The 14571-nt window shown below is 44.6% G+C and overlaps 1 protein-coding gene across 2 annotated transcripts in view; it reads left to right on the forward strand.

The window, feature by feature from the left end:
• Positions 1–13359, forward strand: part of SEP1 (stress enhanced protein 1) — a 32735-nt gene extending 19376 nt beyond the window's left edge. Inside the window, exons 3-4 of one of the 2 annotated variants that reach the window (XM_087384038.1) lie at positions 12524–12720; positions 12970–13359. In XM_087384038.1, the coding sequence (XP_087240164.1) occupies positions 12524–12720; positions 12970–13074 (302 nt within the window). In that variant the 3' untranslated portion in view covers positions 13075–13359. The remainder of the gene's footprint in view (positions 1–12523; positions 12721–12969) is intronic. The other variant, XM_087384039.1, reaches the window with a different exon arrangement.
• The last annotated feature ends 1212 nt before the right edge of the window (positions 13360–14571 follow it).

The following is a 14571-nucleotide window of genomic DNA, read 5'->3' on the forward strand; positions in this document are numbered from 1 at the left end:
CTTGGGTGACGCATAGGCGCCTAATCATCTTTCATTAGATACCCATCTTTCAGGGAATAGTGACTGGTGGACTGCCCCTCTTGCACTTGCTGTAAAATCTCACCAAAATCTGCATCATTAGCGTATTGCTCCCTCATGTCTTCTAGATCCCTATGATAAGCAATAGTCACATTGTTCACCTGGGGTCTTCGAGACAAGGCATCTGCTACTCTGTTATGAGCTTCCGGAGTATGGACACTATGAAAATGATACATTGACAGCATGCTTGCCCATTTCATGAAGTCTTTTATCTATAATGTATTGGCCTTAGGTATGGTTTGTTTTCATAAGCTGAAAACAAAAAGCGAGGAGCTGAATAGCCCATTTTTCTTTTAGTTTCAAAAGAGAGTTTGATTGCGTATGCTTGTTCTTTCTAAGTTAGGAATGTAATTTTGCCTCTTTGTAGGAAGCGATACATAAGTGTAAAGGGTCCTTTTATCTTTTTATGTTTTAAATAAGAGAGAGAGAGAGAGAGAGAGAGAGAGAGAGAGAGAGAGAGAGAGATTAACATCCGTAGGAGGCCTCGCAGGCCTATGGGACAAAGTATGGAATCAAGTAACTCATATAGACCATTGTGGGCTGGGGCAAAGGACAAAGTATGGAATCAAGTAACTCATATAGACCATTGTGGGCTGGGGCAAAGGGCCACTAAGGCCCTTGCTGAGTACTAAAATACTATACTAGTACAAAATAGCAAAAAAGTAGCAAAATAGCATGAGGGTGGCATGAAAAAATCAAGTGCTTAGAGCTATAGTCCCCCCGTAGTGGTAGAGTACGTGGTCTCCCCGATCTCTGGATCCGATGGGCTATGGCAAGGGTGACGCCTCGCTTCGGTCGATCTCTCCTAAGGAGAGCTGAAATAGGTCGAACCTCGATCATGTGTGCTCTGGTCGCCTGTTGCGCCGTGTACGGTCTTCGTGTCCCTCGCCTAGCAATGCTGTGTTGGCTCTCTCCATCGATCCATATATCTCTGATGTGGACTAGCTGCTCCTCCTCTACCCCAAAGTGCCCTGGAGCTAAGTCAAATGCATAGAAATCCATGACCTATTTCTGTGCTCGGTTTACCTCAATACCTTGTGGTGCAGTGGTCCCATTCTGCTGCTCTCTGATATGTCGTAGTAGTGTCTCCCTGTGTTGTCACATCTCCATCAGGTAGAGCCCAGTACAGATCGTGTGTGCTCTGGTCGCCTGTCGCGCCGTGTACAGTCTTCGTGTCCCTTGCCTAGCAATGCTATGTCGGCTCTCTCCACCGATCCATATATCTCGGATGTCGGCTAGCTCCTCCTCTACCCTAGAGTGCCCTGGTGCCAAGTCAAATGCATAGAAATCCGTGACCTGTTTCTGCGCTCGGTCTACCTCAGTACCTTGTGGTGCAGTGGTCCCATTCTGTTGCTCTCTGATATGTCGTAGTAGTGTGTCCCTGTGTCGTCGCATCTCCATCGGGTAGAGCCCAATACAGATATGGTCCTGGAAGTGGATCATTCATGAGAGTGGGTCAAAGCCGTGCCCCTCCTGAAAAAGTCAGTGGTAGTGCCCTCGGACCTCAGTACCTTGTGGTGTAGCGGTCCCATTTTGCTGCTCTCTGATGTGTCGTAGTAGTGTCTCCCTGTGTCGTCGCATCTCCATCAGGTAGAGCCCAATACAAATCTGGTCCTGGAAGTGGATCATTCGTGAGAGTGGGTCAAAGTCGTGCCCCTCCTAAAAAAAGGCAGTGGTAGCACCATCGGATCTCATAGTAGGTTGGGTAGACACATAGATAGTGCTCCTCTGTCTCGATTGCCCCCATCGTGTACAACTTGCAAGTCCGTTGCTCTCTGGGTATGCGTGCAGCTCTCTTTGCCTCGATCCTCAACTGATAAGACGAGATCCGCATCTGTCCGATGGCAATCCTCAGTGCGTGTGAGACTTCTCTGTCCTCGAGATACTGAGGTCTGATGATGAGCTGATACTCTTGAGAAAATAGTCATAGTAGAGCTGGGTCTTGGTGGGGAACTCCTGGTCCCTCCCCCAAGTGCGAGATGTGTGGACGTGGAGGAGATCTAAGTGTATGATGTGGTTAATCTCATCCCGTGGGATCAACTCGGGCGGTTCATCCATTTGAATGCCGTGACTGGCAAACCATGCGGTGATGCGTGCAATCCATGCTGTACCTACTCCACTCTTTCTTAGTCGTATGGAGGACTCTAGTGCCAGCCTCGGAAGTCCCTTGCAAGGTAGGTCCTAAACTTTGTGGAGGAAAGTCACTGTCTAAAAAATGGCATCAACCTGGAGAGGGGTCATGGCAAACTCTACCTGTACTATCTGATGGGGAACCGAGGGCTTACTCCGAATCATCCTAGAGCCCATAATCACCTATAGCCGCTCAAATCTCCTCCATTCTACTGCTGAAAGATCACACCCCTAAAAAGGTGCCGCATACATGGCAATTGGCCTCACTAGAGTGTTGAAAAGCCAACACTTCGTCGGTGGATCTTGGAAGTGCGCGTGGAAGCACTGTCACTCTAGTCCGGCCAAAGCACCGTACCGGTCTATGGGACAAAATACACAAACCAAAAAACTACAGCATTAGTTAGAGACTAAGAGTCTGTGGGGGAGTACAATAACTCAGCCCCAGATTATTATAATAGCATAACATAACTACATTCAAGGATTATGTAAGAGTGATATGAATAACATCAGTTAGAGAGAGAGAGAGAGAGAGAGATTTTATTCCTGTTTTTTGGAAGGTTTTGTTTCTTAACTTGCTTCTTTATTTTTGCTTAGTCACCTTCTTCCTTTCTTCTTTATTTCTTGTTTTTTTAATATTTTGGACGTATTTAAGTAAGCACCGGGTTTGCCCAAGAGACTCCGTGGGTCTTTAGAAATCCAGTATAGCTGCTTATGCTTGGGCACTGATGACGACACAAGTGTTGCTTTGCTTGCCAAGTATGTCTTCCTTTCGTTTTTCATCAAAGTTTTTGTTTACCTCTATTTTTTCTTCTCTTTGGTTTTCTCTTTTATTTTCTGTGTGGATTTTTGGTCTTTAGAACAATAAAAAATCTAAATTTGTATGATTGGACATATTCTAGTCTTACAAAAAAATATGTTTGCCCATTTCATGTGCTTCTCGGAGAGCTTTGTCCGAGTCAAGAAATATCTCAGACTTTGGTGATCTATCTTAACTGTAAAGTCTGCACCTAAAAGATAACGCGTCCATGTATGGATGGCATGAATTACAGACATCAACTCTTTCTGATAGATTCCCAAATATCTCTTTGCGTCTTGGAGTCTTTCGCTCTCATAGGCGGCTACATGACCATTCTGATGCAATGCAGCCCCAACACACTCCCCACAGGCATCACATCTTTTGCTCTCATAGGCGGCTACATGACCATTTTGATGCAATGCAGCCCCAACACACTCCCCACAGGCATCACAATCCACATCAAACGATTGATACAAATCAAGAACTATCAGAATTGGCTCTGCGGTCAGCTTCTCTTTGAGTGTAGTGAATGCTTTCTTCTGTGGAATTCCCCATCTGAAAGCTGCATTTTTCTTGGTAAGGTCGTGAAGTGGAGCGGCTATATCTGCTAAATGCCTGGTAAATCTTCCGTAGTAAGAACATAGGCCTAGGAAACTTCGGACTTCATGCATAGTCTTCAGCTCTGGCCATTCTTGAATGGCTTGGATATTTGCCGGATCCATCCGTATCCCATCGTTGGATATTATATCCCCCAAATAATGGATCTCTTCTAGAAAGAATTCCCTCTTCTTGCTATTTGCATAGAGCTAGTGATTTCGTAGCTCTTGGAAAACTGTAGCAAGATGTTCCTTGTGCTCTTCTTCGGACTTAGAGAAAACAATGATGTCATCGAAGAAGGTTCCTGTGAACTGTCTATAAGGTCGGAAGATACGATCCATTCTATTGAAAGTAGCCGGGGCATTTGACAATCCAAAAGCATCACGAGATACTCATACAGCCCAAAAGTAGTGCGAAACGCTGTCTTATGCACATCCTGTGGTTGTATCCTCACTTGGTGATAACCACTTTTTAAGTCTATCTTGCTGAAAACTGAAGCCCCATTTAATTGGTTCAACAATCAGTCTTTCTCTCTTCCTCACTCTGCACACATTAGGGCCCAAGACAAACGTCGGGCTGGACCCCCTTGAAGGTCTTTATTTCTTGAGAGAATTTTTGAGTATCTTTGCTAGCTTGGCCTTGACAGGAAACGATTGGTTAACAATCTTCCATAGTATGAATTTAGCCTTCCCAACCGCGCATTCTTCCAAATCTCCGTGAGCCTTGGGCTGCACCCCCCCGAAGGTCTTTATTTCTTGAGAGAATTTTTGAGAATCTTTGCTAGCTTGGCCTTGACAAGAAACCATTGGTTAACAATCTTCCATAGTATGAATTTAGCCTTCCCAACCGCGCATTCTTCTAAATCTCCTTGAGCCTTGCCTTCTACCATGCTGCGCTTTGCCTCATTTCCCACTTACTATTGTTCTTATGAAGCCTTCCCAGAAGCCAACCTTCTCCAAGACTGCCAAAATGTAATCCCAATGAGCCCTGTCATACGCTTTGTCAAGATCCAGCCCAAAAAGGAGAACCTTCTACCCCGTGCTACAAGCATGATCCATTGAGGCTGCTACATTTAGAATGTTTTCATAGATGTACCTGCCCTTCACAAACCCATTTTTGTTCGAAGTCCACAACCTAATTGCACAATTCTCTAATTCGGATGGCCAGTGCCTTAGCAATGACTTTATAGGAGGTATTTAGCATTGTAATTGGCCTCTAGTCCCCAACCCTGAGTCTACCTTGCCTTTTCAGGAATAACTTCATCAACCCTGAGTTGACATCCTCTGACAGGGTTCCATTGTCTAGAGCTGCATTGGCCATGTCAGCCAAATCCTGTCCAAGCATATCCCAATAGGCCTTAAAGAACTCCACATTCAAACCATCCAGTCGTGGACATTTGTCCTTAGTCATCAAACTCAAGGCGTCTTCTAGTTCAGCCCTCGTAAAAGGTCTTGCTAGTAAGTTCCTGCGGTAAGTGAATCTGCAAAGAAAATGTGATCTTATTGACCACCAACTGCTACTTGAAACTTGATTGTCCTCCCAATGAACTGAGGAATAACAGTCTGCCATTGGGACTGATCTAGTACGGCTCCAAAGGTTGAGGAACGAATTTTCTATTATGATGACACGGCGGCTCAATAAAGACTCTTGAGAACCGGTACTGCCATGAAGACTGGAAGGCGAACTGCTGAGGCCACTCATCCCGATTCCCACCACGCTACTACTACGAACTCCTGATCCTTGGGTGGTATGGCACTCTGATAGGCTCTATCAAGAGTCGGCAATTATGGTTGACATTCGATGATTGCCCCTCTAAAACCTTTTTTCAGTCAGTGAAAAAGAATCACCAAAGGGAGACAATTGATCGGGTGGAGGACAAGCAAGGTAACGTCTGGACGGACTTTTGGCACATAACAACCATCTTTAAACAAGAACTAAGTGCTATAGTCAGTGAAGATGCAGTATAGGATCATACATGGATAGAGAACGTTAATAGGCTCATGAATATCACGCCCTGCAGAGTGTAAGATTAGTCCCTTAGCAACTATCATAATCCAGAATTTAAGTAGGAGGGAATGTCACATGCACCCCTACACTAGGGCGCATGATGACACACAGTCTGACCCATTTGTCGTACGCCGTGATAGTGACACCTATTCATCTACAACTCTCCTTGGTGGTCCAATCCTAGTTCCCAAAGTCACAAGCCACGGTGGAGCAGTTTGGGTTCCCAAGGTTGGACACAAGGGGATCAGGCTTGTCAACTCCCACCAATATGAAGTCTGCTAAACGATATGAGTGAAGCACAAACTCCATCATGACCTGCCAGACACCATAATTGGGGCCATTTAATTGACGGTTGTTCAGAAAGGTGGGCAAAATCAGAATTTTTTGTTAGAATTATTGGTATATTCTAGGCAGTGGCCAATGTAATGTAATAAGTAGGTTAGGGGCACTTTTCCCTCACTGAGGTTTTTCCCCCTAACCACAGATAAATCCCTAACTACGGTTAGTGGATAGGATAAGGTCTTGTCACTTAGACAAAACCTCACACTCTCTTGTATTTTACTACTCATCTATTCGGATGTTTTGCTTACTCTTGCTCTCACTCTTGCATTCTTCTCCCTCTTCTCTCACATTTGGTATCAGAGCAGGTTGCTTCTGGTACTGCTTCTTGCCCGCAAGCTTGAGCTCCAGCCCACGTTCCTACTAGTCCGTACGACTGTACGGATTTCTGTCGCATTACATCTACTGGTCGCCATACTGTTGCAGGTCATTATATTGTTGTAGGTCATCGTATAGCAGGCGCCATTCGTCTCAGCTCGCTGTACATTTGCAGCTGACAGGTCGTTCTATATATCTGCACCATCCGTACCAGCTTGCCGTACATCTGCCAGACGTCCGTACCTTGTACAGGTTCCTTACATTGACTGCGCCTCAGATCCATACATTCGTGCCATACATTTCTGTACGGGTGTACGGATTCCGTCCACATAGGCCGTACAGCCTGTACACTCTGCCTTGCAGTACTGACAGCTGCGGGAAATTTAAAAAAACGAGCTACGCAGCAAATCTCCACACGACCTGCTTCTATCTTCACGGCTCCACATCGTAGCTCGTCTCTTCTCCAATCAGCAGGCCGCATCGTCGCCGTCATCGCCTCAGACCTTTCTTCTCTAAGGTTCACAAAAGAGACACGTGGCAGATAAGGTGGTCAAAGCTAACTGAGGTTAGGTTCAGCTGCTTGGGTTAGTTGAACCATGGTAAGATTTGTGTAAACCTTGGGTTAACCAAGTTGGGTTTAAAGATTGCCACATGGCACATGTGCCACCATGACCAGAAACTACCAGGTATTTGAGACGTTTCCAGAGTACTTCAGCCCATCCCATGGAGGGGGGTTTGTAGGCCATCTTCTGGTGGTTCTAGTGATGCCCTATAGGCCATGGTATGTGCCTTGTAGGCATAAGTGTAGGCACTTATAGTGTTACTGCCTGCTAGGCCACATAGGACACTTAGTCCTATGTGACACCTAGGACACTTAGTCCTAGGTCTAGGTACAAGTACTTTGTACTTGTGTGTTTTCAAGTTATCTAAATTTTTGATGTGACTACTCAGCAATCGACTTGTCTTGTACCTGCACTCTCTCTCTCTCTCTCTCTCTCTCCGTATCGTACCTTCAGTGGTATCAGAGCCCAGCTTTGCTTCCTGTACCTCTTGTCCGTACTGCCCGTACAACAGTACGGACCTCTGTACAACCAGTGCGGATATCGTACTGTACCTTCAGTGTGCTTGTGCGTCGTTGTACATTGCATCGTCGTACTGAATCACGCGTCGTTGTACATCTGCATCGCGGGTCGCTGTACATCCACGTCATTGTACATCCGCGTCGCTGTACAACTGCGCCGTCGTACCTTCAGTGGTACCTGATCCGTACACGCGATCCGTACTTGCGCTGCCCGTACAGACCCGTACATGCAGTACAAGTCCTACGCAGATCCCCGTACCTTACATGCAGTACAAGTCCTATGCAGATCTCCGTACCTTCAGCGGTACACCGTACGTTCGTACAGCCATACAGCAGTACTTAAGCTGACAGTACAGCCGTACGTTGTACTTGAGCTGTGTGTACAGCTTGATTGCAGTGCATTGAGTCACATTTGCAGGACATTGAGTCTTTTTTTGCAGGATATTGAGTCAGATTTGCAGGACATTGGGTCACAGTTGCAAAATTTCAGCAAAATTTGGGGCTTTTCTACATTTGCCCTCTTTTTGGCCTATTTGCCCTCAATAAATTTGGGGCTTTTGCCAAATTTGCTGTTTTTGCAGTGAACATTGTCTGTCACAGTCACATTTGGGTCAGATTTGCTTTTGCCCTCTCATTTGGGTCTGAAACTTGCAGATATTTGCTGTCATTTTTGGGACAGCCAGCTTTTTTTTTGCAGTGATAGCCTCCAGGCTTTTGGGTTTTCAGGTCTTTTTCAGGGTATCACAGTTGCTATGGCTGGGAACAATCAAGATTTATCTGGAGTTCTTCGTGAAGATGATAAGTTGGATGGCACCAACTATCCGATGTGGTCTTATCTCATGAAACATATTCTTGTTGCAAAGCATTTGTGGAATATTGTTTCTGGGGCTGATTTGAGGCCAGCCAATGCTACAGTGGTTGTTTCTACTGCTGGTTCTTCTGCAAGGGGTACTCCTCCTGATGCCTCTTCCTCTAGCACTCCTGCTGCTGCTCTTCCAACTTAAGAACAGTCAAGATGGGATGCAAGAGATGCAAATGCACATTCATGCATTGCTTTATCATGCAAGAGAATCATTATTCCACACATCCGGTCTTGTAGGACAGCAAAGGATGCTTGGGATAAATTGCTACTTCAGGTTTCAGAGTAATTTTTCATGGCTAGAGATGCATAGTTTATGATCTTCGTGATGATAATGCCATAGTTCTCATTGGCACTTTGCAAAAAGGGCTTTATCACCTTGATCATCATTCAGCTGCACTTTCTATTGAAGCATTGGCTATTTCAGATTCACAGCTTGCTGAAAGTCATCTTTGGCATGAGAGAATGGGCCATCTCAATTATAGAGCTCTTGCAAAGCTACATTCACAAGAGATGGCAAATGATGTACCTCGGACTCACACAGTTTCCAAACATGTGTGTGAGGGTTGTCTTTTGGGTAAGATGCATCGATTTCCTTTTCAAAAGAATTGTCCAAAACTCTCACAAAGGAAATTGCAGCTAGTACACAGTGATGTCTGTGGCCCAATGAGGACAAATGCCATTGGGGGGTATAAGTATTTCATTACTCTCATTGATGATTTCACAAGATGAGAGTCTTGATTTCACACTTGAGCAATCTTGGGTCAATTCTCCAACAGTTATTTGCCATCCGAGCCATTGTTGAAGATGATGATCAAGTTGCTGTACTTCTCTCAAGTATTGAAGACATTTCCAAGTACAATGAGATCCTTGCTGTCCTAAGAGTCAGCCGCAATATGAGCTTCGTTGCTTCAAGAAAATGGCAAAGGTACAAGCCAAAGAACATGCCAATCTGGTTGCGGAGCAGAGCGAGGACGAAGACGATGAAGCTACACCTTCTGGACGTGAGGAACAAGCCTGCATTGCTGCTGTTTCTAGTCTATCCCTCCATGAGGTGATAGATGAAGAGTGGGCTTTCTAGAGTCATGTGTGTTAGGTACTCTGCCTTGGGTAGTCCCCCCTAAAATGATGTAATAATTTGTCTTTTTGTGTGCCTTGTCCTATAAAAGGCTCCACTTATTTCCATGTACCTAGTCAGGAGACAGGGGGTTGTTATGTCTTTCCCTTATTTGGCCTGGCCGAGTTCCAGGATGTTGGTGTACTCCCTAGACCTATGAGTTGGTCATGCATCCATGCTCAGATTTGAGTCTCTGATCACGTTGACACCTAAGCCATGAGAGTGCTTGGTTCAACCTCTGAATTATGCTCAGCTGTTAGCCTCTCAGATTGCCTGGGATGCACAGTCTGGATGATGTCATAGTTTTTCACCCTAGCTCCGAAGGGGGGTTTGTTGGAATCGGAGTCCTAGTGTGTGTGGTCCTAGTATGTGTGGTCCTAGAGTCCTAGCAGTGTCCTACAGTTGTGTGAGTGTGAAGAGTCTTGAGGCCACTTGTGCCACCTCATGTGGTAGGTGTGATTCCTCCCCTAGATTATAGGATCTAGATTCTCTTGTGTGTGACCTCATCTATGAGGTGTCTGTGCGGGAAGATAAGGCTTGCCCAGCCATAAAAGAGGCTATGTACTTGCTGTGAACAGATCAATCAATCAACATCAGTTCGTGCCTCAGCTCTTGTCTCCAATCATGTGTCTCTCACCCTCTCCCCATTTTCAGCATGCTCCTCTTCGTTCTTACTGAAGATAGGATATCATGAAAGAATACCACAACAAACTTGTTAAGGGTAGATCCTTCTCCTTGTTCTACAAAAGGTAGTAGGAGCATTTAGTGAGTCCAAAAGACATTACTAGGAATTCAAAATGTTCAGTTGGAGTCCTTAGCTGTCTTATGTATGCAAGACTCCATTCTCACTTGGTGATAACCAGATTTGAGATCTAACTTACTGTAATTTTTTTATTCCTTAAGTATATCTAGCAAGCCATCAACTCTAGGTATTAGGTAACGTTTTACAATCGTTATCATATTGAGAGCTTTATAATCAATACACATTTTACATGTACCATCCTTTTTGTTGACAGGAAGAACAAGAGCTCGAATGGTGAACCACTGTCTATTAGCTCTTTCTTAAGTACTTATTAACTATGTTTGTCAACTTCCTCTATCTCAATAGGTTAAGCCCATAAGGGGCTCTACAAGGACTCGCCCATGAGTGATCTTAACGTCTACTTATTGGCATCTCGAATGAAGAGTCATCTATCAACCTGGCCTCATAAGCGCTCAAGAAACTTTGCCTTTATCATGGCCTCAACATAACCCAAGTGGTTTTCTGACATAAATTAAATGGCAACTACGCCTTTTACAATAGCCTTCTTTGCTAGTGTGGAAGAAATCAATTGAATAGGAAAGATACCCTCTTCTTTCTTTATAATAACCTTTGTTCCTTGTTGTATGAACGAAACATGATGCGTATGAGTGTTAATATCAGGTAGAAAATGATACGGCCATGGTTTTTCCAAAATCATTTCCACTTCAAGAAGTGGGGCCGCTACGCAGATCTCTATGATCTTATCCTGCATTCAATGCCTTAACCATTGATTTATGCTGCTTCTCATGACCTCGAAAAGCTCTCGAAAGGGTCATGTCATCTGATGGTTGTAGTTTTGCATGGATGAGTTTAACTAATACGATCGTAATCACATCCATTATCTAAAAGGATAACAATCCTTTGACCATTCACAACCCATAGATTTTAAACAAATTAGGGGACTGAACAAGGGAGATGCTTCCACTACATTTGTAGTTGGTTGATCTTTACCTGTTCTCTCCTTCAAGAAGAAATCTCACCCTCTTGCTTGGGATTCTTGCTCTCTACAACATTAAGTGATCCAAGAGTATAGGGCACTCATAAAATGGATGCGCAGCTGAAAATTTATTGCAGCGAAAACATCTCCTTTCTCTTACTAAGCTTCTTTTACTCCTCTAGATATCTTGGGCTAGAGCGATTGCCATATTTTACTCCTCTAGATATCTTGGGCTAGAGCGATTGCCATTCTTAACTTGTCCACTTGGATGCTTTGTTCGAATAACAAATCCTTGTAGGATTTGGCTTTCTGTTAATCATCTCTTCCATTGGGTTTTCCCAAGAGACTCCGCGGGTCTTTAGAAACCCAGTATAGCTGCTTATGCTTGGGCACTGACGACAACATAAGTGTTGCTTTGCTTGCTAAGTATGTCTTCCTTTGGTAGTAGGGCCATGGACTTTTGGTTGTGAGGTTAGAACTAAGGTGTCGGATGATTTACTGTTGAAATTCTGCCACTTATTTTTATAGCTTCTACTTCTTTTTTAATTTGCGTTGGAAAATTCAGAGAATAAAATGCATGTATAAGTTCACGAAGAAGCTTTCACATGTGATAAAGAAATCGACTTCTATTATGGCTATCAAAGGACTTTCTGGGATAACAGAGATGACACTATAGGATTGTCTGATGACTTGTCTGCTCAGCCCGACCAGGCTAGTTGCAGCTCACAAAAGACCAGACAATACTTGCTCTACATGACCACAAAGATATCACAACACACAGTCGTGCATAGAACTATAAGGGCCCACACAGGCCGAGACCTCTACGTGATGAAGTGAGCACAGAGCTTGAAATGAGCTCACAGCTCAGTTGATGGACGACACACGCCTCAGCATATCATCCAACATCTCTAGTCGGGTCAAGCCTTATGTAGAGGTAAGCTTCACCGTTCATAGAACCGCCATGGAGGCTGACTGTCGATGGCCAGCACATGCGCTCCAATCACAAACGACTTGAAGTGACTCTCATTTGAAGCCTAAGGTCAAGCAACCTGCTGAGAATTCGGAGAAGACAAGAGGCGCCTTCCAGAAAACTGCCTGGCTCTTGTACACGTCAATGCATGCATGCATAAATGCCAAGGGCTGATCACTGCCACCTCAGACAACCCTCCGAGGTTTACCAATCCAAGACCCACTAATGCTAACAATCCCCCCTTAAACTGAGTAGGGGTGATAACACTACTATCAAGCCAAAAACTGCAAGCGATAAGACGTTGATGCCAAGCCCCATACGGGGAATTTTTCTTTGGAAGGAAAGGGGGCCTTGACGTGCTGCTGTGAAGCGAGAAAAGATTTATAAGAAATTCATCTTTGTGGTTATGCTCATCTTCTGTTTTGTCATGTTTGTTTTGTCAGTCATGAGATCTTCATCTACGGTGTATTTGAACAGGATCATGCTGAACAGGTATGGGTTTTGCAGGCAGCTTAAAGGCTTCTTTTGTGCCAACAAGACATTTTCATGGCCCTTCAGCTGGGGTAGCACGTTGTCAGGCCACTGATGAAAATAGTAACAGCGTGGACATATGGTTAGGCCGTGCAGCTATGCTAGGATTTGTGAGCGTTGTGGCCATTGAAATAGCAACAGGAAAAGGTGTACTGGAGGTGACATTTTCTGAAACCCTTTAAACAAACCATTGACAACACGAGGCTTAGAAATTCCTGGATATAGATTTTCTTAAAAAGGACACTGAGGATAATTTTCTTATACATCCTCCACCCTTCAGTAACTCCAATCCAGGAAGAGAGCGCAGTTATTCTCAAGAACTAGGCATTGGATCTTTGATGGAATCTTTTTTATACATGGTAAGCATTTTCTCTTTGCTGATATTGATGTAACTTATGTGCATACAGAATGCAGGTCTAGCAACTCCTCTCCCAACTTTGGCATTGGCCCTTACAGCTGTAGTAGGTGGTGTCACAGCCTTTGGAATTTTCCGTTCTGCCAATGATAGCTAGTGGGCAAGTGCCTCTTTCAACAAGCTACGGGATTGTACTATATGAGCATTGCAAGTGCATATTCAGAAGTTCTAAAAGAAAACATGTATTCCAATTATTCATTTCTGTAGAAGTAACAAATATGTGGTCACACCTTGCTTCCAAGCCCTTTCTTGCCCTTTCTTGCCCCTCTGTGTTCTCCCCTTTTTCCTAGCACTTCTTTTGGCTGGTGCTTCTGCAGGTGTACAAGAAAATGTAGTCCAACTCAAGAGTAGCTGCTGCTTGGTATAATATTTCTCTCTTTATGATTGTGTCCTATTGCACAGGGTTGTATTTTGCTCGATGCATGCTTAAACAGGAAATAAATAATGAAAGGACCAAAATATTATAACTTGACTAAAGATGCTAAGATTCGATGTGGACAAATGAATGGTAATTGAATCTTGGAATTGAGAGTCTTAGTACATCACCATCAAAACCAAACATAGACGGAAAGTAGTAGGACGTGCAATGATATATGAAGCTATCTACAATCTTGATGGTTAATATTTACAAAGGCTAAATGACCCTTCTGACCAACAAGTTACAAGATGAAAGTACTTCAATCTTCATTGGGATCCAATATTTGTACAAAATGCAAATCGAACTTTGATGTCTTTGTTGGGGATTAAGGACCAAGGGATAATGAGGGCATGTACTGTTTTGATTTCCTTTGGCAATAATGGTGCTAATAATTGTTTTTTATAGGCGCAGAGATGTGGGGTTTGGAGAATACATGATTTGTGGCCATGTAGCAAACACTTTGCTAAACATTGTGAAGATCGTCGAACATGTCCTACAATCTTTGTTTAGTTGTCTTAGCTGTAAGGCGAGCGTTTGATGTATCTTCTAAGATGAACAAAGTGATGTAGATCAATTCTCTTATGTACGAAGTCTAGTGGAAGGGTGGGTATACTTGCTCCTACAATGGTGTATGGTTTGGGCGATGAATGCATCTAGCTCCTATTGTTGTCTCCCTATTGGTTGGATTGGATGCTATGAAGGCCTTGGCCCCGTTCGTTATCCCCTGCACTACCTCACCTACGTCGTCCCTCACCTTCCATCTCTCTCCCATCATCCCTCACCTCACCTCTCCCTCCCATCATCTTTTTTTTTGTGAGAACTCCTCCAATCATCCCTCACCTCACCTACGTCGTCCCTCACCTTCCATCTCCCTCCCATCATCCCTCACCTCACCTCTCCCTCCGTCATCCCTGCCCCTGTTCGTTATCCCCTGCACTACCTCACCTACGTTGTCCCTCACCTTCCATCTCTCTCCCATCATCCCTCACCTCACCTCTCCCTCCCATCGTCCCTCCACTCCCCTCTCCCCGTGACTCCCTCTCCTCTCCCCCTCCTCTCTGCCTCCCTCCCTCCCTCCCATCTTTCCCTCCTGGCCTCGCTTTCTCCCCGACACTCCCCTTTTCCTACCTACTAGGCTCTCCCCTCCCCCTTCCCCTGGCCCCGCCCCCTCCCCTC

This window comes from Dipteris shenzhenensis, chromosome 13 (genome assembly GCF_047967505.1).
Source record: "Dipteris shenzhenensis isolate YYH24624 ecotype China chromosome 13, Dip_SZ_1.0, whole genome shotgun sequence".
Taxonomy (NCBI): Eukaryota; Viridiplantae; Streptophyta; class Polypodiopsida; order Gleicheniales; family Dipteridaceae; genus Dipteris; species Dipteris shenzhenensis.